The sequence below is a fragment of the Chelonus insularis genome, unplaced genomic scaffold (genome assembly GCF_013357705.1).
Source record: "Chelonus insularis isolate UGA/USDA-ARS -01 unplaced genomic scaffold, ASM1335770v1 contig_93_pilon, whole genome shotgun sequence".
NCBI classification, from domain to species: Eukaryota; Metazoa; Arthropoda; class Insecta; order Hymenoptera; family Braconidae; genus Chelonus; species Chelonus insularis.
This window is the reverse complement of record NW_023276782.1, coordinates 1,363,158-1,388,226: the sequence shown is the minus strand read 5'-3', so window position 1 is coordinate 1,388,226 and position 25,069 is coordinate 1,363,158. Positions and strand designations below refer to the sequence as shown.

The window sequence follows — 25,069 nt, the reverse complement described above, 5'->3', positions numbered from 1 at the left end:
GGCGCCGAGTAGTTTAAATCGAATTGTGATAGCTGACGGAGAGACTTAGTTTAGCTTGAGTTTACCTCCACTACTGTGGGTCAGTGCGGCTTGCGCTTTCGAGCCGCTAACATCTTCCTAATCTGTTGCAATCAACTTTATAATTGTTATACATAGTTACCTTAGTCCTAGATCATAACTTAAGTGTCAACAGATCTGTTGACTATCAGAAGTAGATTCACACGTGTCTGCCTTTGTAACTAGTTCTGCATACACCAGGAACAATTTTATTTTTCTTTATCACAATGTAAGTATAAAAGTAAATATTTTTTAAACACTCTATTACCAGTTTATCACTAGATCCCTCTTTAAAGAGTTGTCCAAAGATTTATTTTCAAAAATTTAATCATTTTTGGCGTCAGCAGTGTTAGAATTCATTCATTTTTTTTTTAAAACTGTTGAATGGTGGATTTTGTTATTGACAGAAAATTTTGTTGATTAATATCATTCATAAATGTTATAAAACTTAATTCCACAAATTATTTTATTGCATTATACACACAGTTTTTGAACATATTTTAAAAAGTGGAGACATTAATTGAAAAATATTTTTTATTATATATTTAATTCGTTGAATAAATTTTTTTGGCAAAAATTGACATTAGAGTACTCCACTAATGAAAATATTTAATTTAGTTATCTGATACCCTACATAGTCACAATGATCCTCGATCAACATTGTAGCAATCTTCTCAATTAATCTTCCTGTGTAGTATTCTACTACAGGATAATGATAAAGATTAATTATAATATTATATTACATTTTATTATTTACTTTAGATTATTTAATGAATAATTATAATACCCAATTAATTTTTAATTATAATTTTCTGTCAATAATTTGAAATAAGAAATAAAAAAAAGGCAAAAAAAAAAATGGACTAAACAATTGACAACTTTTAATTAGATATTGAATTCAAGGAAGAAATAATTCTCGTATTTCAGTTATCATACCTAATTGTTTGGAGCACCTTAAGTGGCTTATCGATCAAATAAAAGCTATAAATAATTGTTTGTTAATTATTTTGAGTGCAATTTTTGAATGAGTTACTTAATATGATAGTAAAAATATGTCAATTCTGCTTTTTTTCCATCGAGGACAGACTGTTAATAAAACAGCTAAGTCAAGGATTTTTTTGCTTCTAACTCGTGTTTCCAAAGCAAGACAAGTTTTTTGTTCTTTCCTCTCACTTTCATCGTCATTACTATACTAATTTTATATTCACGAATACGAGATGTTACTAAATTAAATTCATTCCTTAAAAAAATCGCAAAAATCTTAAAAGAAATTCTAAATGTTAAAGAAATATCATGTTTAACTTCTATGACGGAAATGATTATGTTTGAATGATTTTTTGCTTTATTGGCACTCTTGAAGATTCCACTGAATGATTTTTATGATAAATATATGGATTGTTATCACTAGAGAATGCGGAGAGGATTGTATGTGGAAATAGAATATCTACAAATACCGATAAAATACGAGGTCAGTTGAGAAATAACAGTCAAGTTGAAGTACAGAATTCAGAAATGTGGGTGAAATTGTGATTTTTTTTTCATAGAAACATTAATAAGTAATCGAGCATGCAATAAATTAAGATTGCATGACCAGAAAGGCGTCACTTTTTAATTTTATACGGTGACTTAATCATGGTTATCATCTCGCATAGGGAAACGAGTCAACGGTAATTCTCTTCAGATGACTAGTGCCTCCGGATGTCCCGTGAAATTTACGTTTAGATAATGTTAATACTCTGATTTCTTATAGGCTTTAGCTTCAATGATCCTTTTAAAATTGACTGATTTTTCTAATCACCAGAATTGATTAATAGTTTGAATTAACTTCACTTTAATTATTCGAACAGTTTGTTATAAATTTTTATGATTACTAATTAATATGTATATTGATTACTTCAATGAAAGAATGTTTAAAACAATAATTCATGAAAGTATTTACTCTATTTATTCATAATAATAAATCAATCAAAAAATACCTTTCTAATTTATTAATAAAATTATATTATTAAGTTATCAGATCTTATTCTATGCATTTATTTATTTAAATTCGAATTCTATTCAAATAACAAATCATTTAAATGAAAATTCTAGCAATTTTTCTAGAAGTCAATCATAAAAAAAATACAAATGACTAACAACAATATTGTCTATTAAAAAGATTTTTATTGCTCTTCTATTTATGGTTATTAATATTTATTGACTTCGCGAGAACTTGTAAAAATACCTTTCTAATTTATGGTAAAATTTTTAAAACCAAATTATCAAAACATTTGTCTAGAAATTCATTCACAAGCTTAAGCGTAAAAACATTTGATATAAAAATAATTTTATTACCCATTTACGGCTTCTTCATATCAAGATCATAAATGAGTTCTATAAGGAATTACTTTATTTATTAATCATAAACATTTTTTATGGCTGACATTTTAATCAATTTATCTTTAAATTCACTAATGAATAAAAGAAATCCAAAAATTGTTTACATTTTTACTGCGGAAAGAAGAATCAGGTTGCTATCAGTTATTCAATGTCTCAGCAAAATGACATAGTTACATTCTGAAATACTTGGCAATAACCCACGCTAATATATTCCAACAGATGCATCTGTTGATTTCAATGTCAATATCTTGACATAGAAATACAAACAATCAACAAGTTAATGACAAATTTACCTTTTATTTTATTCATGCATGAGTTTATGCATACTTTGAATAATTGAATGTTTCAATCCTTCCACGTGCTTTTCACATTTTAATTTATCACACCAAGTGCTTTGTAACTAGAGTAAACCAGAGCGCAATGTCTCGAATGATATATGCGAGTACATACATGTGTACTAATATGTTGCATTCATGAGTTTATTCAAAGATTTTCATCTTCTTGAGTAAGTTCATCGGCTAAGTAAAGGTTTTTTTTTCACCCACAACAGAGAAGTCATAGAATGTGCTTTTTAATCAACTGTCAGCAGCATCAGATCCATGTCGTCGATATTATAATGTAAATACATACAGTAAATAGCATTCCTGAAAAGAAAAAAAATATTTTATTAGCTAATTAATTTAAATAACAAATAAAAATTACTAAAGAATATACACTTACTGCTATTTTGTTCAATTGTATACATATATTTTTTATTCTCCTCAACTAGGAAGTGTATTAATCAATTACAACATTTAATGAAGTAATTTATTAACATAAAAAATCACATAATACTCAAGAGTTTCAGATAAACGAGGTATTTAAGTTAATCTATTTTTTCTCATCATCATCTGATACGTAAACAGTTAATCGATAATTATCATTTTTAATGAATCAAGATAGAAAAGGCATGTATGTATCTTTTTTTTTTGCAAGATAGTATATCAGCCCATTCAAGATTTGCTTGATGATAAATGATAACCATGATTAAACAGTTACTTCTCAAGCACAGTTTAATACTTTTATAAAATCTCCATTGTTCTTCCGTATGGAAAATAATAACATTAATAATAACAATAATAATATACTAACTATACATGCATTTATAGTTATTGACATAGCGACAATAGCATTGGTTGTAACAAAAGAAAACAATAGAATAATAAAATTGTTAAGCACACAGTAGTTTCTTTCATTGCGAATACTGATAAAACAATAGGGAGAAGACGAGACTGTCGATAATACTTTTATTAAAAATGATGAGTTGTAAATCTTAGATGCTTTACAAAAGATATTTAATATTAAGGATAATGTGGATAAAAGAGATGACTCCTTAACTTAACTCATATGATGCTGACATCAGCCAGTAAGATGGACAATGTTGAAAAATTTGATAGGAAGTGTAGCTTAGATATGAATAATTAGTTCCGTATAATTGTTTGCAAAATATGCATGTAGATTAGATGCATCACCCTCGATGGCTGTGGGCGTGATATAAATGAATACTCATCACAATGCGTCCACCGCCCACTTGTCGTTAATGAAACTAAATGGGTCAAGAACAGTTTGTTATGATGCCAACTAATCGACCTGCTCTGTAACAGACATTCGTTTAATTTTTCCTTGTACACATGCACCAGATTCGTTATGTCAACTTACTTACCAAGAACTGCGAGATCACGAGATCAAGAGTATGCATGAGCTCGGTCAGAATGCCAAAAATAATTACACTTGATGCTTGTTTGCACATCACCATTTCTATTGCTTTGATAGCAATTAATTTTCTTTAAGAAAATAATTATTAAATTTGTTTATTCTTGATTGACCAATTTTATTGCCAATCAAACTAATGGAATGAATGTAACTTCTGATGTTTAGATTATTTGCCATTCCATCATTTATTTACGATCTTTCAAAAATTCCTTAAATTCTTCTTTAAATACTTCACAGAGGTGATGATTTAAAATGTTTATTTTCTTCTTCTATCCTGTATAGAAAATGATTAAAGCATTATAACATTCGATGAATGTTAAATATTAGAAACAATCAGTTTTTATTGAAAACAAACTTATCATTCTTTTCAACCATTTAAAAATTTAATATAAGTTGGTATTCATCAACATCTTCTTCTTTGAAGGGTGGTTTAGAGATGATGTAAATCTTGAATACGTACGAAATAGACAGAATGAAGTATTGGATCTAAAATTAATTCCAAAAATATAAAGCGGATGTTTGATGTTCCGTAAAAAATCGTACGAGGTCTTGGAAGAAAAAGATCCAATCAATGTTCCAGTCTGGTAGATGCTATCAATATTATAATAAGTGTGAGACCCTACAATTTACGGTCTAATTGTAAATTTATGAATAACCGAGTATCTTCTGTTTCTTCATTATTTCTAGCATGTCATCAAGATATGATTGTTTTGCAATGCTGATCGTTGTATTCCTTGGGCTTGCATCTTTTGCTGCTGCAATACCTGACTACTCAGGCCTTCCTCTTGGTCCATATTGTGGAGGAAGATATAATAGATGTTGTCCCGGAAGACGTGATGACTGTAGTGCTCCAATTCTATCAACGACTTGTTACTGCGATGAATTTTGCAACAGAACCAGAGAAGAAGATTGCTGCCCAGATTATTGGTCTTTCTGTCGAGGAATTATTTTACCAACACCAGAAATAGAAGAATTAAGACGTAATTATTTTATGATTATAATTATAATATTAACCAAAAAAAAAAAAGTACTACAAAGAATATTTTTATTCTTTGAAGTAATAATTTATAACTTTAATAATAAAAAAAGTTAATATATTTAATAAAATAATTAATTTCGTTATGTTATAGAATGTCTTTACAAAGGAAAGTACTATACCCACGATCAGACATTCAAGTTGAATTGCAACACTTGGTAAGTTAAATAAAGATAAAATTTTCACTATCTCAAGCACACTTTCAAGATATTTTAAATTATTTAATTAATACTAATATTTATTCATTCCAATTAAGTTGGTTATTCAGATAATCAGACATTTTTTCATTTCAAATTTAATTTATTCATGTAAATATTTAATAATAATTCCAAAAATTCCATTAATAACTATGTATTGTGTTATAATTTTTAGTAAATGTTCTTCAATTGGACGTCGAGCGGATGTTCTTTGTGAGAATAATCGATGTTTGCTCGAAGCAGATTTATTAAATGAACTCAGTATCGAGACAGAACGATTAGGATGGTCTTCAGGAAATTATTCAGAGTTTTGGGGGAGAACACTTGATGATGGTATTCGACTCAAATTAGGAACACTCAATCCTTTAAAATCGGTATGAATACATTGTATTGATAAATATCAGAAAAGATAATTTCTTTTACTGATGTTTAATAATGATATACAGCTTCATAATATGAATCCTGTGAGGAGGATTTATAACCCAGAAGCATTGCCAAAAGAATTCGACTCTCGAAATCGTTGGCCCCGAGATATTTCCGGTATAAGTGACCAAGGGTGGTGCGGAGCTTCTTGGGCAATTTCTACTGCTGACGTAGCTTCAGACAGATTTGCTTTGATGAGTAAAGGAGCCGAAGCAGTCCAATTGAGTGCTCAGCATCTCATTTCGTGTAACAACAGAGGCCAACAAGGATGCAAAGGGGGATACTTGGATCGTGCTTGGCACTTTGTCAGAAAATTTGGGTTATTATCTTTTAAGTATTCTTACAAATGAAGAATAATGGGATTACAATAGTCTGCAACTCATTATTGATAATAAAAAATCTTTCCCAAATGCCAATCAAATTATGTTGTAGAGAAATTTAGGTTGAATCCATTCATCAATTAATGAAGTTAGGTGATAAATAGTTCATTTATTTTATAGACTTGTCGATGAAGAATGCTATCCTTGGACTGGAAGAAATGATCGATGTAGAGTAAGAAAGAAGACAACTCTCAGACATGCTGGATGTAGTACTCCAAGCAATCCATTGAGAACTGATTTATATAAAGTGGGTCCTGCTTATCGACTTGGCAATGAAACAGACATCATGCAAGAAATTATTACTTCTGGACCAGTACAAGGTAAATGTAATTTATAAACATAATTAATTTTTAGTTATTTTCTAATACTAAATAAATTAATAGTTCATACATTTTTTACGAATAAAAAAAAACATAGTTATTAATCGAATATAAATTTTGATTCTTTAAATTGATATTCGTTATTAAATGAACTAATTTAATGCTGATTAAATGAACTTGATTTTTGTTTTGTGAATCTGTGTAATTATTATGAAAATGTGTTATTACAGCCACTATGAGAGTCTATCAAGACTTCTTTACGTATCAAGGTGGAATTTATAAACATTCAAGGGTCGCTGAAAGTTATCCTAGTGGCTATCATTCAGTGAGAATATTGGGATGGGGTGAAGAAATACTAGGCAATTACCAACCTGTTAAGTACTGGGTAAGCTCATCGGTCTCTTTTTTGATCTCTTAACTAGCATATTCATGAAGTATAATTATAGTACTCGCTTTATAGAATATATTGTATATTAAAATTCATTGTTTATTAATTTCTTTTAATATAAAAAATAATACCCTGAAAAGTTAATCATACGAATACATCAACATAAATTGTATTTTAAATTTTCAGCTTGTAGCCAATTCATGGGGCAATCACTGGGGTGAGGATGGACTTTTTAGGATCCTAAAAGGAACGAATGAATGCGAAATTGAGTCTTTTGTCCTAGGAATTTGGGCAAAAACAATGTAACCAAAGTTAAACTTAATTTAATTAACACTAAAATTTAAAGCTTTGGAATAATTGTTAATGAAAGCATTTATTGAATCTCTGCTGGCTCAGTTGATCAGTTGCAGAGTTGATTGAACTCTATGATCATAAGAAGAGTTTGGAGATGTGTGATCCAGTGTTCGCTAGTATTTTATATGTATAGAGTAATAATTAAGATAACATAATGTACAATACAAGTCAAATGACTATTTGTAACCCTCACGAAATTATCAAGAAGACTAACAAATATTTCTTGATCGATTTCGTTTAAAATACTGGAAGAAAACATAATTTTTCAGTGAAAAAAATTTTTTGAACTAAGAGTAGAATATTAACCATTTTTTGAATGTATATTATTTATTTTAGAATTATTTACGCGCAATCAACATTCATTAACAAAGAAATGATAATATTTTTTGAACAAAGTAGATCAAAATATTTAACAGAAAGAAGAAATACAGTATTTATCCATTTTTATATTTATTTATTTTTAATCATAATGAAATTGACTAGTTGGTATCCTTTAAAATATTACATCCTCATTTCGAAGAATTCATATGAAAAATCTTCTTTGTTAATGATTTGTTAAACACTTTAAAAATTCATCAAAAAATTATTTAATACCGTCTATCGGGCTCCGATTTTTTTTAAAATAAAAAATTACCTTCTTGACTCATAATTTCTGTATGAAAGATTAAAAGATCTAAATAAAATATATTTTGTAGAGATATATTATTGTGAAATAAAATATTAATTTTACCACCTTGTTGTACCTTTAATAATAATAATACTAAATAAAAAATTAGGTATTATATCAACTAAAATAATTGTGCGTTGGATTTCCTCAGTACGTTTAATAATTTTCTTTCTTCAATATTGAAATAAAAAAAATATAAATATGATACTGACTTGAATAGTGTTAAGAAAATTTTTATTTTTCCGAAATATTCACAAGAAACATTTAATTTATCGCTTTCTACGTAATGAAAGCGAATTCCTTCTAAGCCAAGCGGCCCGTCGAGATCCACCAATTGTTTGTGAGAATCGGTGACCTTTGCCAAGACCACGCGAACTCCTTCCAGCAGAGGTCTTGCCTCGGAGTTCGCGGTGTTTCTGAACTGGTTCGCAGATCCAGTTGATTTTTGGATCATTTCGAATTGCCTGAAATCATTCAAAAGTTTTGTTTGAAAAATTGTTTCATGTGATGATTTAAATTCTAGATAGATATTTTGTACTATTATATAAATATCATTGTCATCTCACCTTATGTGCGGGGTCTACGAGGATCACTTCATAGTATTTGTAAGAAGAATCCTGAGCTACCCAATAGCTGTTTAGTACTCGGAGACCTCCACAACGTCTGCCAACACGTTCCTAAAATATCGAAAATAATATAAAAGTTAATAATATTGTTTGATTCAAATACTTAAATTTGAAAATATAATTTAATTTCAGACATCCAAGGAAGTAAAAACAATCATCGTAATTCATAAGTGAATATAGTTATCATCATATTAAAAAAATATTAATATAAACTAAATATGTTAGACTATTCAAAAAATCATACTTCAGCCACAGATTGAAGTTTTCGTGTGGGTTTCAATTGATTAACTCCATGGCTTTTGGGTTTACCATAGGTTGCTCCCTTGGGAACAGGTCGCTTTCTTCCTCCTCGTCGTACGCGAATTCTGAAGATTACGAAACCTATAAAAAGAATTAAAAATTTTTTACTTTATTATCATTCAAGAGATTTATTCTTGAATAATATTATTATTAAAAATTAATCAGAAAGACATAATCCCCATTACTCAGTAAGAGTGGTGCATGTACAACTCATCATTTGAAAAATTTTAAATTATCTTTAAAATGCTTTAATTTATATCTTTAATGTTCAATCAACAATATCAAAACTAATAATTTAATTTATGGACACGTGTGCTACAACTTTATCAAAATTTTATTATTTTCTTCAAGCTGAATTTTAAATCCATCATCAGTATGATAGTTGATATTTATCAATAAAACATATTAATAAAACAAATAATTACCTTGCTTAGCTTTGTATCCAAGACGGCGTGCTTTATCTGGACGTGAGGGTCTTGGAGCACGATGTAATTTAGTGAGTTGACGATATTGCCAACATCGTACTCGGAGTAAAAAACGAAGCACATCACTCTGCTTCTTACGATATAACTCTTGCATATACTTATATGCACCCATCTTGACTACCTGTAACAATTGTTAAATAAATTTATTACAATATACGTAAACAAAAAACACGATGCAGCAATCTGGTTATGACTATCTTTAAGGTTAGATATTTGATCAATTAAATTTGTGATCATCGTAATATTTAAAACAGAAATATTTAGTTCTATTATTGATGCAACTTTTATATGATTATTTAATTTATATTGTTAAATGAAAAATCATCGGATGTACTGAATATTTATAGATTAATAAATCCCGGCACTCACCCTCCACGATCAGTAAGCCAGGAAAGAACGGCCATCTTGCTTGAAACAAGGTTGTTGATAAAGTAGGAGTTAGAACTTTCGTATTACGCCATCTACATAAAAAATGATTACTAAGGAAAGAAATACTTGTCAGTTCGATTAGTAAAACAGAATAGAATTATTCAGTGCAGGAAATATTCATGTCTTTTATTGTAGACCAACTTGATCTTTATAATATTATGTCTGATTTTAGTGAGTTTTGTGAAAAACGGGTGTAAAATATTAGTCAAGTATTCTCAAGTTCGATTTAAGTTACTAGTAAATTTATAAATAAATAAAAATGCCGGTAAGCTACAAAATACCTGATAACACAGTGACTTACTTATCAGCTATGATTCATTGAAGAATTAATTGTCCATCTTATTGCAAATAAATTCTCTAAAATGGTGTGTAATTGAATCAAATACTAATATTACAGGCGTATCATTCATCATTTGCAAAGAACAATGTATCCTTGGGAAATATGGCTTTATTGCCTTTAAAAACAAGTTTTAGAGGACCAGCCCCAAGCAGTCCACCGGATAAAGATGATATTATTGATGAAGCACTTTATTACTTCAAAGCTAATGTATTTTTTAGGACGTATGAGATAAAGGTATATTTTGAGTACTTAATATTTTGATTATAGCTTGTTGTTGAAGTACTCTATTTTGTCAAATGCTATCTTGACAGGTACTTCATGTTATTGATGCAAAAAAAATTATCTAACTATATCTACTTGGATTTGAAATGATAATCCAAAGGAAAGAATTATTTATTCTCTATTATCAATTAGAGAATATAAATACTTTAATAATATTATTAAATTATTCATTTACTTCAGAGATTTTTGATGATTTGTTAATGAATTGAATTTTAGAGTGATGCTGATCGAGTATTAATATACATAACTCTTTACATAACGGAATGTTTAAAACGTCTACAAAAATGTTCAACCCAAAATCAAGCTATAACTGAAATGTATTCACTTGCTATCTCTAAATTTGATATTCCTGGTGATCCAAAATTTCCTTTGAACTCAGTCTATGCAAAACCTTCCAGTCCTGCGGAAGCTGGTAAGATTTTATCAAACTTTGACATTTGTTTTATCAGGACAATTTCATTTCTACTACATAAAAAATTTAATTTATTTATAGACCAAATGAGACAGTATTTACAACAGTTAAGGCAAGAAACCGCAGCAAGGCTTGTTGATAAAGTGTATTGTAATAATGGTAAACCAAGTAAATGGTGGCTATGTTTTGCTAAAAAGAAATTTATGGATAAATCGTTATCTGCGCCTGGACAGTAAGAAATTCAAAATTATTATCATTTTAATGTATGACATACTTTATTTTTTACATAAACTACTGAGTTAACTGCCAATTGTTGATCAATATATAACTGTTTGTTTTTAATTGTGGTTCCATTTTTCAATTAAAAAAAAAATTAAAACAATTATCTTTAATACAAATTTTTCATTATATTTTTATTCAATAATAGTTAATAATAAAAAATTTATCTATATATATATTTTTTTGAAATACTATAAAAATTGATCTAAATTTTTGGCAATCTATAAAGACCACCAGAGTATAACAACTGGTGTTCACGTACTTTTTTATCAAGAAATTGTCTTAATTCAGGTAATCCACACTCAACAGCACCAGGACCTTGTGATGCAAACATTTTTAACATTTGGTGTATTCTTTCTAGTGGCATAGAATCCAAATTCGTTAACATTCCGACAATGTAAGACCAGAATACTTGTAATTCCTCTTCTCTTTGGTCACTCGCTGATGCCATTGCACTTTCTATCTCTTCTTCTTCTATTATTTCAGTCATTGACCTATTTTTGGAGAAGCTCTCTTCTTGTAAATGGAAAACGTCGTTGGATACTTCTTTTAATAATCCTTGAGACACCCAGAATGTTATTTTTCGTCGAAGAACTGTCGCGGGAATGTGCATTGTTTCTGCAAGGTCTTCTAACGTCCATTCATCTAAAAGTAAAGATAAAAATTACTAGTATAGTTTTTTTATAAAAAAAATTTCTTTTCTACTTTAGATTAATAATAAGATATACATGTCATTTATTATGAAATAATTGGATAAAAATTTCAAATATAAATGCAAACATATTTTCAATATATACTTACTTTTATCTTGAAAATGTATTATAATAGTTGCATGAATAGGAGTGACATTAAGATCTAGTTTTCTATCTTTCAGTTCAATTTCTAAATGTACATTTCCCAAATGAGGCTTCCAACAAAGCGTTCTATTCCCTTTGAGAGTTTCGAACACTTTAACATATTTGTCTAAATGATCTTGAATAAATTTTGGTAATTCTAATTTCCATTCTTCTTTGAAAGGTGGCCAAAATTGTGCGGATAAAATAAGAGCAGATGTTGCAAATGGCGCTTCTTCAGCATTATAAGTACCGTTCGATTGTATTAATCCATCAATACGTTTAGAATCATAAATATCCTTAAGCATCACTTCACAGAAGTGTAATTGATTCTCTCCAAACCTCCGTTTCAATAATTCTAAATGACGCACCTCGCGTTCTGTTTGATAATTCAACTGAGACAAGAGTCTGTCAGCTAATTGTGTTCGATACTCATTAACGAATAAATCTTGACTACCATAGATATTAACTAACATTGAAATAATGTCAGACATTCGCCGTTGAATTGATTTAGCTGAAAATGGTTGGAAATTAATTAGAACATTACTCTCGTAAACAAAATAATTAGTCAAAATGATTGATCATTAATAAATGACTCACCAGGGTCTGCATCTACAGGATCAGGCATCCATTTCTCCCAGTCTTCATTTTCTTCGTCAACAGATCCATCATCCAATTGCAGTGATTCACCTTTGACTAATTCATCGGCTAAATCACTGGGAAAATCATCTAACAATCCACTTATTACACATCGTACCGTATCAGTTCTGCTACGTAAATAAGACTTAATTGGTTCGGAAACTGTTTCTAGCAACACTCCGGTAGAATCTAATTGTCGCAAAGCTTTGATTGCTGCAATATACGCTGTTAAAATGTCAGGGGTGTTGACACCAGCATGTAGTAAACGAGATTTTAATGCTTCTTGTAAATTTGTAACTAATGTTTTCTGAAGATCTGTCCGCTTTAAGCAAATGTTGAGGTCATCAATTGCAGGCTGTGACTCAGGATACTCTGATGAGATATAGACATTTATTTTAATCTTATATAAGTAATAAAATATAGTCATAGTCATCAATATGAATATATAATTACCTATTATAATATCAAATAATTGATCGATTCGAATTTTCGTGTACGTTTCATACAGGTAATGTGATAGTTTTCTTTTGAATTTTAATATGGCATCACGAATATTGTCAGTTAAAGTATTGGTTTTCGAAGAACCCCCTGAATATATTCTTGTTAACCAGCTTAGTACAACAGTTTCCAACCACTAGAAAAACAAAACAAGAAATAAACTTTTATGCTCCATTTTAGATTCAGTAACATAAGCAAATAGAATAACTAACTTACATGTTCCAGACGTTTAAGTTGAGTAACATGGAATAATTTATCACACGTCCGGTTTACATGCTCTTTTATACGTATATGGATTAAAGATGTAAGAACATTTCCAACCAATCTTTCTAATAATTCAAGCTCTATCAATTTTCTATTCGTTTCATGGAACATGAAAACTATCGACTGACATTCACAGTTGTCTATTTCTTTGCTGCAGCCTCCACATTCTGTAACTTCACTATCACTGTTGTCTGCAATGAAAACTCAATAATTTGTATGTGTATTGTTTTTACTATATAATATAGTAAATGTAGGTAATAAATGAAATCATAGAAAATTTACCCAAAAATTGAGCATCAGAATTACAAAATACATTGAAAGCAACTTTATAAAATTGCTCGATTATCATTTGATGTGAAAGAGGCAATTGACTCAATAAACTTGCCCGGACGATTAATTTAAATTGTGCAAGATGATTTGTCTGACCGTAGAGAAGATAATACGGATCATTTGGATCTTTTAATTCTTCTAGTCTTTTCAGTAAAGGCACAAACTCGATTGAACTTGAATACAGTTCATCGACAGCAAATTTAAAAACCTCAAAGTTCCATACTTCACCTGGAGATATATTAAATTTACTCCAAAAGTTGGGAACAATTTTTTGCCTAATATAACGTTTTATTTCATCAATGATGAGAGATTTAATTGGCTTTGATAGATTATGATATTTGATGTCTTCCAAAATTGATTGAAATTCCTCATCAGAGCACTCCAAGTGTACCTATAAAATATTAAAGGATGAAATGATATTATCGAGTTTTTATTTAAAATAGACAATATTCTATAAATAATATCATTGTTAGAATAATAATTCTTTTAACAACAAAATTGATGACAATTATGTTTCAATTCAAAGCAATTGAAAACATTGTATAGTGTACATAAATTAAAAAAATGACAAATAAAAATTACTTTTCCATTTAAAATAGGAAATGCATATTGTATTTTTGAGGCAGCATCATCGTAAATAAATGATCCATCGGTCATCTTGTATTATGTTTGTACAATAACTAAGGTTAGTTATCACTGTATGGATAAAGAGTAGTTAATATTTACATAACAATTAATTCAGGAACAAATGAAAAATAAACGAAGAAAATAAAGTTAGTAAACACAATATTTAACTTGTTGACAATTATTTACAACCCAATAAAATATTAGCACTGTTACCGGTACTTTTGAGTTAACTGCTATTTTGGAGTTCTCATAAGTTCTTGGAACAATCGTTGAGGTCAGCACCTGACGGAAAGGACAGCGACCTCTCGACTTTTATGTAGTTTCCCATCATGAGAGATGGCGACCAAAGACTCTCTTTGATGGCAACGACAACAAGTGACAACGCGACTGTCGTTTTGAGTATTTGAGTGTTTCGTTTTTTTTTTAAGTTATAATTTTTGAATTTTTTAGTTAATTTTTGAATACAAATTTATTTGATATAGTGATCTACATTGAAAAAGACCCCTTTGTAGGTTTAATAAGACTTAAATCAACTTTAAAAGTTACTATCTACTTTTTCTGGACAATACAAACGGTGAGTCAGACCGCTAAGGTCTCCTACAAGTAAAGCGAGGTTAATTGGTATTAAAGAGAGGACAATTGAAGTCTTGGAGCTGTTGGAATTTTAGACATATACTATTACCAACTTTATCTGACATCGTCCGGTTTGATTTAGATCTCATGCTCTTTTTGCGTCATTAATTGTTTTTCAAGGAAGACACTTGAATCAAGTCATCTCGACAGTATACAAGTGATCTTCCTCCAACTTGCAAATACTACTTTTGACTGCAGTTTCAAGCAGTTTACTCACCTAGTATAATAAAATACGCAAGCGTAAAGCCATTAAATTTTATCCAAGTATTTAAACAAAGTTTCTTCCAGCTTACAATAATATTTTATATTTTAAATTCAAATAAAATTATGCCTTCTGTAATTCTGTTTTATTTTGTGTTACTCGTTATGATTTAGTGTTGTTTTTAAACTCATTTACTTTTTAATCGTTAATTTTAATTCATATTTTTTACCTGATTTATCAAGTTCTTAAGATGAAAATGACAACAGGCGTTCAGTTTGTGGTTTTATTAAGTAAAGTTCGTAAAAATGAAATGCTATTCAATCCTTATTGCTATCTTGAATTACCTCTTCCTAAAGTCTTTTGGGGTGAGTTCTCTTAAATTATTTCATTTTCATTCACCTTTTAATTTTGTTTTATATGAGAAACTTACTCTGAGCTGACATTTATTAATTTTATTTTCACTACGTAAATTGCAAAACATCCAGTAACAATCACAGTAGAATTCAAATTTGTTTCTAGTTTTTATAAGTTATTAAAGAAAACAATGAAGTTATGTTCAGTGATATTTTCTGTTGAATAATAAACTATTTTCAGTGTTGATTACACAATAAATTGTTTGATATTCAGATGTTTTTAATTAATTAATACAAAGTTGAGTATTAAATATTTTATTATGTAAAGCTTAGCAAAATAAGATGCTTGCTATGTAATCATAACATAAGAATAAGGCAATGTAGATTAATATGAATTTTTAATGTGCTAGAGTTTAATCCACTTCATATATAGGTAAAGTTCTAAGTGCGATGCAGATATTTGAATTATTTATTTTTTTTTTACTTCTATTGCAGAGTCTTAGAATGTAATTTCATTATTTGCTATAAAAAATTTCTAAAATTTAATTTTTGTTTTTTATTGCATTTTTTTCTTTTCAGTCTTTCTAACTTTCATAAATACATTTTCGAAATTTTAAGTTAAATTATTTTTTCAACATCTACATGAATTGCCTTATACTTTTGAATCCAAGTTAAATTTCATGACAAATTTAATCAAACAACTTTGTGCATACATACTTGACAGTACTTTTTCTTTGCATGAACAACAAATTATGTAAAAGAAAAATTATAAACGATGCTTGGAATATAAATATGAAGTTTCAATGATAAATAATAATTTTTTTTATTCAATTGAGTATATTTATATAAATTTTTTTCTTGAATATATGAATAAATTATAACATTGGTTTAGCAATAGAAGTAAAAACCTTGAATCAAATGAGATTAGATTATTTTTTAATTAAACATTAAATCTAGGATAATAACATTTTGTTTCCTTTAGTAACTATTTTTTCATTTTTCATTAAAGTAAGTAAACATTTCAATTTCAACCTTTCAAACAGAAAAAAAAAACTAGACATGGTTTAATGCTTTTATTTTAATTTTAATTAAAAAATATTTAGATTAAAGTATTATGTCAAAGTTTATAAAAAAAATTTCAACTAAAATTCTCTAAGTAATGGAGATAAACATAAATAAATTTTCATTTCATAGATTTTTTACAACAGCTTTATAAATTTCAATTTTCCTCATTTATTTTTATAATCGTTATAACGTATTAATTACAGAAAAAATAGATGTCCTACCTCGTGGCTGAGATAATGTATTATCCTCTGTGGAATTTTATATAAAAGGGTTATTTTCATTTTTTTGACGTTATTATTCCTAACTGTTTGTGAAGGTAAAAGCCACATATAATTATAATTAATTTTTTAATTATTTTCAAATACTCATTACTCAGTTTATTCTTTTTTTTTCGTTTAAAAAATTTTTATTATATCAAGTTTTGAATTTTTCCAACTTCATGTATTGTTTTATCAAAGTAATAACTTCATTCTGGAAATCATTTCAAACTGCAATTGGCTTTGAAATATAATACAGATTATAAATAAAGTCTATTAAATAATATTCATATCTTCATGAAATTTGTTTATTATTGTTCTATTTAAATTACTCATAATATTTCTGATTTATTTATTATTAATTATAAAACTAATTTTAGATTCAATGAAGTTGCAAATATTTAATAATACAGGAATGAATGAAACAGTATTTCTCTAGTACTTGAATCTCTTTTCTGATTTTTTAAATTCTTTTATTCACAACATCAATTTTATAAAAGGCGTGAAGTGAAAAAAAGGAAAAAGGTGAAAAAAAAAAATAATTTTTCTTTCTCATTGAACTGAATTTAAAAGAAAGAAATACTCTTCAATATAAAATGTTATCTAAAACTGTCATATCTAGAACTTTCGTGGATTTTAGCTTCACTATATCATCTTTAATTTCCTGAAACAGTATTTTTTGAGTTGGAAAAAAATTTTAAGACAGTTTTATGTGGCTCTTACACGATCATTTTTATTTTGGGGGGAAAAAAAAAATTAAAACACTGCGCTCACGATAAGACGTAAAAATCAAAAGAATAAAAAAAAGAAAAGGCTGAGATTCTGCGGATATTTGTGATATCCGAGAAATTTGGCACACAGTGGATCAACTGCATAAAAAGAAAACAAGTATCAAAGTTGGTCACGTATAAAAATCAATGATTGTAAGAGATGAATTCACATTTTATACAAGACTTTTTATACAACATTTATATATGTTTGAGTTATATCAACTGGAAACAATACTTTTTGACAAAAATTTTTATTTTATTTTACAGGGAAATCTAAAAAAAATTACAGAACAAGGATGCCAACACAAACAGCGGACAACGACGACATCCGCGTGAAAATCGTGTATAACGGGTAAATAATTCATATACAATAATAGTAAATATGTGTCAGCATTCACACATGAATATCAACATGAATATAATGTATCCATCGGGTGTGTCCTAGCGGGCACGTGTTGCGAATTGTGATAGTCATGAATGCCTCTCAACTTTTACATAAATACAATAGACAACTCATGAATACATGCTTTATATTGTCTGTCTGTTCACTAAAAATATATAATAAAACTCATGTAATCATTTTCATAAATTAAGAAAAGCTAAAGCACATGATGTTTGAACTGAAATCGATTTTCCTGTTATAATGGAGCTTTGGGAAACGCATATTCTAATACCAATTTTTGCTTGGCATGCTTTCTGATTCTCATATAGATAGACACTATTCGCTCCTTTATAGATGTGTGATATTAAACATTACTATTGCATTCCTCAGATTGTCAAGAGGAAGAATAAAGGAGATTTCATGTTGGATTTTTTTTTTTTTCAACTATTTATGATGAACTCATGACTTTCTAAAATATTTGTGAAAATTATTGAATGTTTCCATATGTTGGACTCATTGATCTGAGGCAAGAATAGTTGAAAATTTTATTAGTAAATTAAATGCAAAGTTTATTAGATTCATTTTTGCAATTTAAATGGTTCAAATAATTGATCAAATTAAATATTATTCAATATATGTATATTGTTTTATTTCATTATTTAAACTATATTTTTGATATTTGTGATTGAAAATTTTTTTATTTGAAAGGATGTTGTCTATTAATTATGTTAAAAGTATTGGAAAATTCATTTTAATCTGGATTGATGTTTCTTAATTTATTTCAATTGATATCGATTTTATTTATTTTTACTGCACATCTGTGTTGGACATTAACTTCTCAGAACGACCTCATTTATAAGAATTGTAAAAAAAGTACAAGCTCTTTAACGAACTTGCTATAATCTTTGGTACAAACAATATTTAAGTCGATTTATTGTTGATTTTTCTTCTGTTTATTGTAATTTGATCGTAAAATTTTTATTTTGTATTAAAATTTATAAATAATAAATTTTCAGTTAGGATGTTGTAATGATAACTGAAACGAATGTTTTAAAAGCCAATTTTTTATCACTGCAATTTATTTTACATTGATTGTACTAGTTTTTAGTGTAATGAAATGTTATTTTATTTAGTTTAAAAAAAAACACTTTGTTTAAATTGATAGACAGAAATAATGTATACGTTTTTAGTAGAAAAAATAATGTCATTATTTGTAAAAACTTTGCTTTAAAATTTTCGTCTATTTATACTATATTGGTTAAAGCGTGTAACTTTATACTAAAAATGAATTGAAAAAAATATTTCACTTTATCGAAACTAATATTACTTGCTATTTCTTGTGAAAAAAACTTCAATAATCATTATAAAAAGAAGAACATTTATAATCGTAAAAAAAGTTAAATACTATTTCTAGATAATAAAAAACTTTTATCACGATGATGTTGGAAAAGAATAAAACATGAATAAAATAAGTGATCTTCACTCCAAGACCGGTGCATTAAAGCAGCGTAAGCTTATCACAAGATGCAGAATATTGCAAAAAGTGCACTTTAGAATCAATATAATAAATAATTTTATAATAATATTAATATTAAAAACTTGATTAAAAAGGAGACAAAAATTTTCACTTGAAGTGCACATTCTTCAGTAGATTGTATAATAGTTTTTTTTTTCTTTTTCTTTCACCATAAATATCACAATATTTAAATGTCCATTTTATTCCACAGAGAAGTGCAAATCACATATATCACGGCAGGAATGACGGTGGATGCTTTGCGGGAAGAGATGCGGACAATATGTGGGTTCAGTGCAGCAGGTACAGCTGGCTCAGATCAGTTTACTATGAAGTGGGTCGACGACGAAGGTGACCCGTGTCGAATAGCATCTCAGCAGGAACTTGACGAAGCTCTACGTCTCTATGAGCTTGAAAAGGATACAGAAATAACGATACACGGTGAGTATATTTATATTTATATTTTCTTTCGTTCTATTCACTTTATCACGAGGTGGTGTTTGAACGACCGGTTCCTCGTCTACTCTTTTTTCTGTTGAATCAACTGAAATTTAGGGCGATGAGGGATGAGATGCTAGTATACGCCTCTTCTTCAAGATCCACTCAATTATCCCGTTCGTGCCTTACATCACACGATTAAGGCTTTTGTAGTACATTTTTTCTGCCAAGTTGACGCAAAGAATTGCAAGTTTATGCAACAATAAAAAGAATCTTGAATTTTTTTTCATTAAAAAAAAATTTCATCGATGATGAAAACAGAAAAGCACAGTGTTGAAGAAAATTCTTTAAGCTATTGTACTTTAGTACAACAATAGGTTTTGACTGTGTAGACAGTTATAATAATTCTATAGCTCTTTTATTGATTTCTATATATTGCAATTTTTAAATGACATTTTTTAAATCGATTGATACAATTTAAATTATTATTTTTATCTGATACTACTACTCATCAATAGAAGAGTCTCTTTGATGAACAAATCAATCACGTAAATCTTTTTGTAAAATTGACATCAAATCATTTCATTCTATTGAAGTTTATTAATTGTATCTTTAAAGTTGAATATATTAAATAAGATACAATTTAACGCTATTGTCAAGTTATTTATTATTAAAATTAAAATTTATAGCTCATTTTGAATGAACATAAGTTTTCAAACAGATTATCGTAGAAACTTTGTAAGTAGTGTTCAAAATTACTCAAAGTATTTTCTTTGAAAAGAAAATTTATTTCATATATTTATATCATCTTTTGTTTCTTTTTCATTGGGTTGAAAAGGAGAAGATACAATGATAGTTCTTGGATTAATTATTTATGCTAACAATTAAGGAAGTAATAAGTCATTTTATCTCAGATGATGATCATAATACTTTCGGTAACTCTCCAAAGTGTCCTTTTAGGTCTTCTTCAATCATTTGTTCTTTAGTTACGGGTGTTTTAAAGTGACAAGGAGCTTTTAAGATAAAAAAAAAAATTTTTAATGTGCGATTATTTTTTTTTTTTTTCTCGTTTTTACTTCCACTTATATTCTTCTTGTCTGTATTATTTTCTAATGAATATATAGAACAAAATGGAGGGAAAGAAAGGGAAAGAGTTTAGACCTTGTTCTACATCGAGATGTATGACACATAAATTTTTTCATCGTTCTATTGATCAAATTGTGGGCAAGGAAGATAAAATATGAGTACGAATATAAATAACGAACAGATCTATATATTTATGACGTCAAATGATAAGTAAATCACATGACTACAAAGATCAGAGGGGTTTTTGATGATAAAATTTAAGGGCAAGATTTGAAATAGAAATTTTCCAGTAACAAGATCTTCTCTTATTGAGCTTTATTTATAATTTACTCTACTTTAATATTCTCGCTATTTTTGAACAACAGAATTTAATTTATCCTCTCATGTCGCTGTTCTCAATTTCTCTAGAGATATCAAACCATTGCCTACTTTCTGATTAAAAAAACACTGAAATATGCTTAACAAATATGCGTCAGCAAATAAATCAATTAATTTTACGGATCCTATAATCAATGGATTATCTGTAAATTAATTTAAATATATAGTCTATATACCTAATCGAAATAAATAATAGTAAAAATGGTGATGATGATGATGATTGGAAAAATTCATTGACTAAATTTTAATCCAATTAAATGAACTATTGAATAATTATAATTATCTCGTTTAATTACAGTTCATTATTAGATCGATTAAATAATGAATAAAATATTTTCGATGAGACATTTTTATTTGATTCTATATTATTAGCAGTAACGATGAGAAAAAGTTGGAATAATAATATGAGTATGATAATTGATTTTTATAACACAGAAACTGGCTTTTGATATTCTAATTAATAAGGGGAAATGAGTGTTTATTATGATAGAGATTGAACTGTTGAACAGGAAAATAATTGAAGACAATACTTATGCGAGATGAAATAGTTGAGAATCGTTGAGATTTTAGGAATAGGATGAGCGAAAGGATAATAGGAGAAATGATATGACAATGGTCTTCTCTCGTGTTAGCTGTCAGTGGAGTAAAAGCCACGATGGTTCATCGAAGGTGGAGAATGGTTTATGGTGGCGGCATGTGCCACGCCTAGGAGCTCTCTCTCTCTCGGCGTCGAGGGAGGCATCGATATATGTAGCCTTGGCGTGTCATCTCTTCTCGCTCCCTCTTGGCTCACATCATTGGCCCGGGGAAGAGAAAGAGTAGATCAGTAGTGGTATTTTTCGCCTGTTAAAAATATAAGAAAAAGGACACGTGGTGTAGTCTATACTAGAGATTCTGTTGATGTGTTGGAAGAGAACTGGATATGTGAGTTCTGGATGGTGGAGAAACGAACCTAGAGCTTCACTTGAATGAAAGACGAGGACTAACCAAGTAGTGTAAGGGTGGGTTATACTTTGGCTTCTAAAAGGCGTGGGAGCTGCCGAATTACCTGGCTCTTCTCTCCCTATGTCTTTTTCTCTTTCATATATACTTGTGATCAACATCACACACATACATTCACGAGAAAGCACAGGTATCTCGCGGCGGGGGATGAAGTTTGGGTGGGTGGTGGTGGTCGTTGAGCGGTTGTTGGTCCGCGTTTGCGCTCTGTGGAAACGACAGTAGTGCGCGCCGGGCGACGACGAAGTAATGCTTTTGCCGCAGTCGATAGCCTCGCACAGTTTGATCAGCATTCGTTTAGTCTGGACACCTTGTGACGGAAAAGTGTCCAGCAAACACACGCCAGAGTTGAGTCTCTGGTACTTGCACTTCTCCTCGGCCTAATTGACAACAAGTCCGGGGAAAAGAGCTAACTCAGTCGAGATAAAGAAGTGGTTCCTGAGAAGGTAAACTACTTGACAAGATACACCGAGTGAGACTTTGATAGAGTTGTTGAGGTTTCATTGGCAAAAGTTACAGGAGTAGGAGGTAAAGGTGAAACAAGAAATAGGATCAAACGTGCACCTGTTAACCGCAGATCCTCAACGTAAACGAACCTCTTTAGTTTGGAAATACTGTCAGGATCGATCGTTGCTAGTGTACAGACCTACGTAGCTAGAAGCTAAGAAGGAGCGAGGGCAAGCAGGAGGAGCCAAGAAAAGCAGCCAGGAAATTGATCTAGGTCGAGTATGGCGTGGGGCTACTGGAGCGCGACTTCTGTAAACGATCGCGGTCGCTCGCCGAGACGAGAGAAAGACAAAAATTGGCATCAGCAACAACCAGCAGCTTCACAGTCGCAATACCAAACACCCAGTGACATTGGTGGAGGTCAAAGCTATGCCTGTACTGTTCAGCAGCCTAAGGAACTTGGTGTCTTGGCATCTGATGATCCTAGTCAGATCTCAAGTGGATCTTTTTATTCTTATTCCGTTGCAGCTGCTGCTGCAGCAGTTGCAGCCGGTCGACGGACACCTTCTGCTGCTGAAGGATCTTCAGGGTTACTACAATCACTACAGAAAGATCAAAATCCACCTGGATCCAGTAATTACCCACCATCCCCTGGAAGTGATTCTGCAGAATATGAACAACCTACTATAGCTTTTCATTCTGCTTATATTCAGCAGCACGAAACTGCTGATACTTCTCCTACGGATATTGCCAAGCCTTCAACTACAGCCTCGTTAGAACGACGTATGCGGAAAAATTTACGAATTGATAATGGTGATGAAAATGCTACAGATGTTGAAGTTGAGGAAGAAATAATTGTACCAGAAGTCATTTATGAATCTAGTAGTCGAGCTAGTGTCTCAGGAATTGGTGGCTGTCTTGTGCATCGAACTCGCAATCCACCTGACCCTGGAGCCTCTATGTCTTCTCTCGACTGTGAACATTATTCAATTGCTCCTCGTCCACCTTTTGCTACTCAAGTTTGGCTTAACGACATTACCTGGGGTACGTCGAGTTGCTTTTTAAATAATATAAGCTCAAATAATCTCTTTGTTAGTCCTGTATATATGTCATGTTGAAGAAGTACTTGGAACTCTACAACCATATGTTTTTTTAATCATTGATTTTTAGTTCAGATACTACTAAAAAATATGTTATTAGAGTTACTTGTTTACTTACTTTCTATACACAGTAAATACTTTGTTGAAAAATAGTGCGAGAGGAAAAAATTATCGTTAGCTAAGCAACAACTTTGTGAAAAATCCATTATTTAACAGTTTTTTTTTCTTCCATTTTATCTCTTCTTATTTTCATAACGATGAGGGAAATTTTTTCGTTACAAGATTCAGAGTTGGAGAGAATGAAGTGACTTGGCAAAAATTACAGTTTTTTTTTTGTTTTAATGAAAAATGAAAAATTATCTAGACATTAGAAATTTCTAAATCGTTGGATGATTAACTAATATAATCATTAAATTTAATTAATATCATCCAAAATACCAAAAGTTATTGAATTATCTTCTAAATTATATACACAATTATCTCTATATATAATATCGAGTTTATTTGACATAGTGAGTTAATAAATAATATTATTATTAAAATTCAATTAATATGTTAATACCTATAATACTATCACTTTTATCTTGAGAAAATGAATTTTTTTAGAGTAAGTCAGTTGAACGAATTAACGTTAAAATAGAAAGAAATAAATGTAACTGCATTCATTAGCAAAAAAAATTACCATCAAAAGAACTAGAGCTTAAGTTAAAATATTCCTAGAATAGAAGTATTTTTGAAAGAATACATTTAATCACAGTTGATTTTCAATTAATTCAAATTATGTTGTCGTTTAATCGTATTAGATATCTATGTCTTAACATACATATCTTCTGTAAGTGCTTGAAATTTTATAGATCGTCTTGTCGCTGTGGTCACAGAAAATCGAGGCGATGAGTAAACCTCTATGTTTCAGTAAGTGCTGCTTACCACAGAACAATTAATCACCAAGAATCTGATTACGAGTGATTAATCACAAGAGTAACGTGTAGATTTTACTCTACAAGCATAAGCTCATGCTCGTGCTCTTATACTTTTATAATATTCTTTTTCTTTCTATGACTTTTATTTTAATATACTCATAGAAAATAGGCCACGTATTGCGGATAAGCCTGCAGAGTCTCGTGTCTTTTAGAAGAGTCTTTTTTTTTA

The 25,069-nt window shown here is 29.5% G+C and overlaps 5 protein-coding genes across 7 annotated transcripts in view; 3 read left to right on the top strand and 2 right to left on the bottom strand.

Moving 5' to 3' along the window:
* Window positions 1–20: 20 nt before the first annotated feature.
* LOC118072517 (tubulointerstitial nephritis antigen-like) lies at window positions 21–7,906 on the top strand. Its single transcript, XM_035092441.1, has 8 exons — window positions 21–286; window positions 4,876–5,168; window positions 5,319–5,382; window positions 5,597–5,795; window positions 5,868–6,163; window positions 6,345–6,544; window positions 6,775–6,929; window positions 7,119–7,906. Exons 2-8 carry the CDS (start codon window positions 4,877–4,879, stop codon window positions 7,236–7,238), a joined length of 1,326 nt encoding a protein of 441 aa, XP_034948332.1. The 5' UTR covers window positions 21–286; window position 4,876; the 3' UTR covers window positions 7,239–7,906.
* A 264-nt stretch (window positions 7,907–8,170) lies between these two features.
* RpL15 (ribosomal protein L15) lies at window positions 8,171–9,802 on the bottom strand. Its single transcript, XM_035092442.1, has 5 exons — window positions 9,734–9,802; window positions 9,305–9,485; window positions 8,824–8,960; window positions 8,520–8,630; window positions 8,171–8,417 (listed from the first exon to the last, which is right to left on the bottom strand). The coding sequence occupies exons 2-5, from the start codon at window positions 9,474–9,476 to the stop codon at window positions 8,223–8,225; spliced, it is 615 nt and encodes a 204-aa protein (XP_034948333.1). The 5' UTR covers window positions 9,477–9,485; window positions 9,734–9,802; the 3' UTR covers window positions 8,171–8,222.
* Window positions 9,803–9,898: 96 nt separating this feature from the next.
* On the top strand, window positions 9,899–11,416 carry Arpc3A (Actin-related protein 2/3 complex, subunit 3A). The gene is made up of 5 exons (XM_035092443.1): window positions 9,899–10,058; window positions 10,191–10,367; window positions 10,632–10,827; window positions 10,909–11,059; window positions 11,398–11,416. Exons 1-5 carry the CDS (start codon window positions 10,053–10,055, stop codon window positions 11,399–11,401), a joined length of 534 nt encoding a protein of 177 aa, XP_034948334.1. The 5' UTR covers window positions 9,899–10,052; the 3' UTR covers window positions 11,402–11,416.
* Window positions 11,052–14,537, bottom strand: morula (anaphase promoting complex subunit morula). The gene is made up of 8 exons (XM_035092440.1): window positions 14,511–14,537; window positions 14,253–14,366; window positions 13,623–14,061; window positions 13,293–13,531; window positions 13,032–13,212; window positions 12,540–12,950; window positions 11,908–12,453; window positions 11,052–11,751 (listed from the first exon to the last, which is right to left on the bottom strand). Exons 2-8 carry the CDS (start codon window positions 14,325–14,327, stop codon window positions 11,312–11,314), a joined length of 2,331 nt encoding a protein of 776 aa, XP_034948331.1. The 5' UTR covers window positions 14,328–14,366; window positions 14,511–14,537; the 3' UTR covers window positions 11,052–11,311.
* A 104-nt stretch (window positions 14,538–14,641) lies between these two features.
* The window catches only part of LOC118072352 (protein kinase C iota type), a 29,178-nt gene continuing 18,750 nt past the window's right edge, over window positions 14,642–25,069 (top strand). The window contains exons 1-3 of one of the 3 annotated variants that reach the window (XM_035092138.1): window positions 14,642–14,871; window positions 17,845–17,929; window positions 19,687–19,913. In XM_035092138.1, coding sequence (XP_034948029.1) covers window positions 17,874–17,929; window positions 19,687–19,913 — 283 coding nt within the window. In that variant the 5' untranslated portion in view covers window positions 14,642–14,871; window positions 17,845–17,873. Of the gene's footprint in view, window positions 14,872–15,044; window positions 15,498–17,844; window positions 17,930–19,686; window positions 19,914–22,629; window positions 22,820–22,892; window positions 23,865–25,069 lie in introns of those variants that run through there. The other 2 variants (XM_035092137.1, XM_035092136.1) reach the window with 2 other exon arrangements.

Bases quoted from the DNA above. Each gene is read 5' to 3' on its own strand.
- LOC118072517 (XM_035092441.1), top strand. From the start codon at position 4,877: ATGTCATCAAGATATGATTGTTTTGCAATGCTGATCGTTGTATTCCTT. The intron at 6,545-6,774 runs GTAAATGTAATT...GTGTTATTACAG, and splicing joins TACTTCTGGACCAGTACAAG to CCACTATGAGAGTCTATCAA. The intron at 6,930-7,118 runs GTAAGCTCATCG...TTAAATTTTCAG, and splicing joins ACCAACCTGTTAAGTACTGG to CTTGTAGCCAATTCATGGGG.
- RpL15 (XM_035092442.1), bottom strand. From the start codon at position 9,476: ATGGGTGCATATAAGTATATGCAAGAGTTATATCGTAAGAAGCAGAGT. The intron at 8,631-8,823 runs GTATGATTTTTT...TCGATATTTTAG, and splicing joins AACTTCAATCTGTGGCTGAA to GAACGTGTTGGCAGACGTTG. The intron at 8,418-8,519 runs GTGAGATGACAA...GAATGATTTCAG, and splicing joins TCGTAGACCCCGCACATAAG to GCAATTCGAAATGATCCAAA.
- Arpc3A (XM_035092443.1), top strand. The intron at 10,368-10,631 runs GTATATTTTGAG...ATTGAATTTTAG, and splicing joins TTAGGACGTATGAGATAAAG to AGTGATGCTGATCGAGTATT. The intron at 10,828-10,908 runs GTAAGATTTTAT...ATTTATTTATAG, and splicing joins TTCCAGTCCTGCGGAAGCTG to ACCAAATGAGACAGTATTTA.
- morula (XM_035092440.1), bottom strand. From the start codon at position 14,327: ATGACCGATGGATCATTTATTTACGATGATGCTGCCTCAAAAATACAA. The intron at 13,532-13,622 runs GTAAATTTTCTA...TTTTCATTGCAG, and splicing joins TTCTGATGCTCAATTTTTGG to ACAACAGTGATAGTGAAGTT. The intron at 12,454-12,539 runs GTGAGTCATTTA...AACCATTTTCAG, and splicing joins TCCTGTAGATGCAGACCCTG to CTAAATCAATTCAACGGCGA.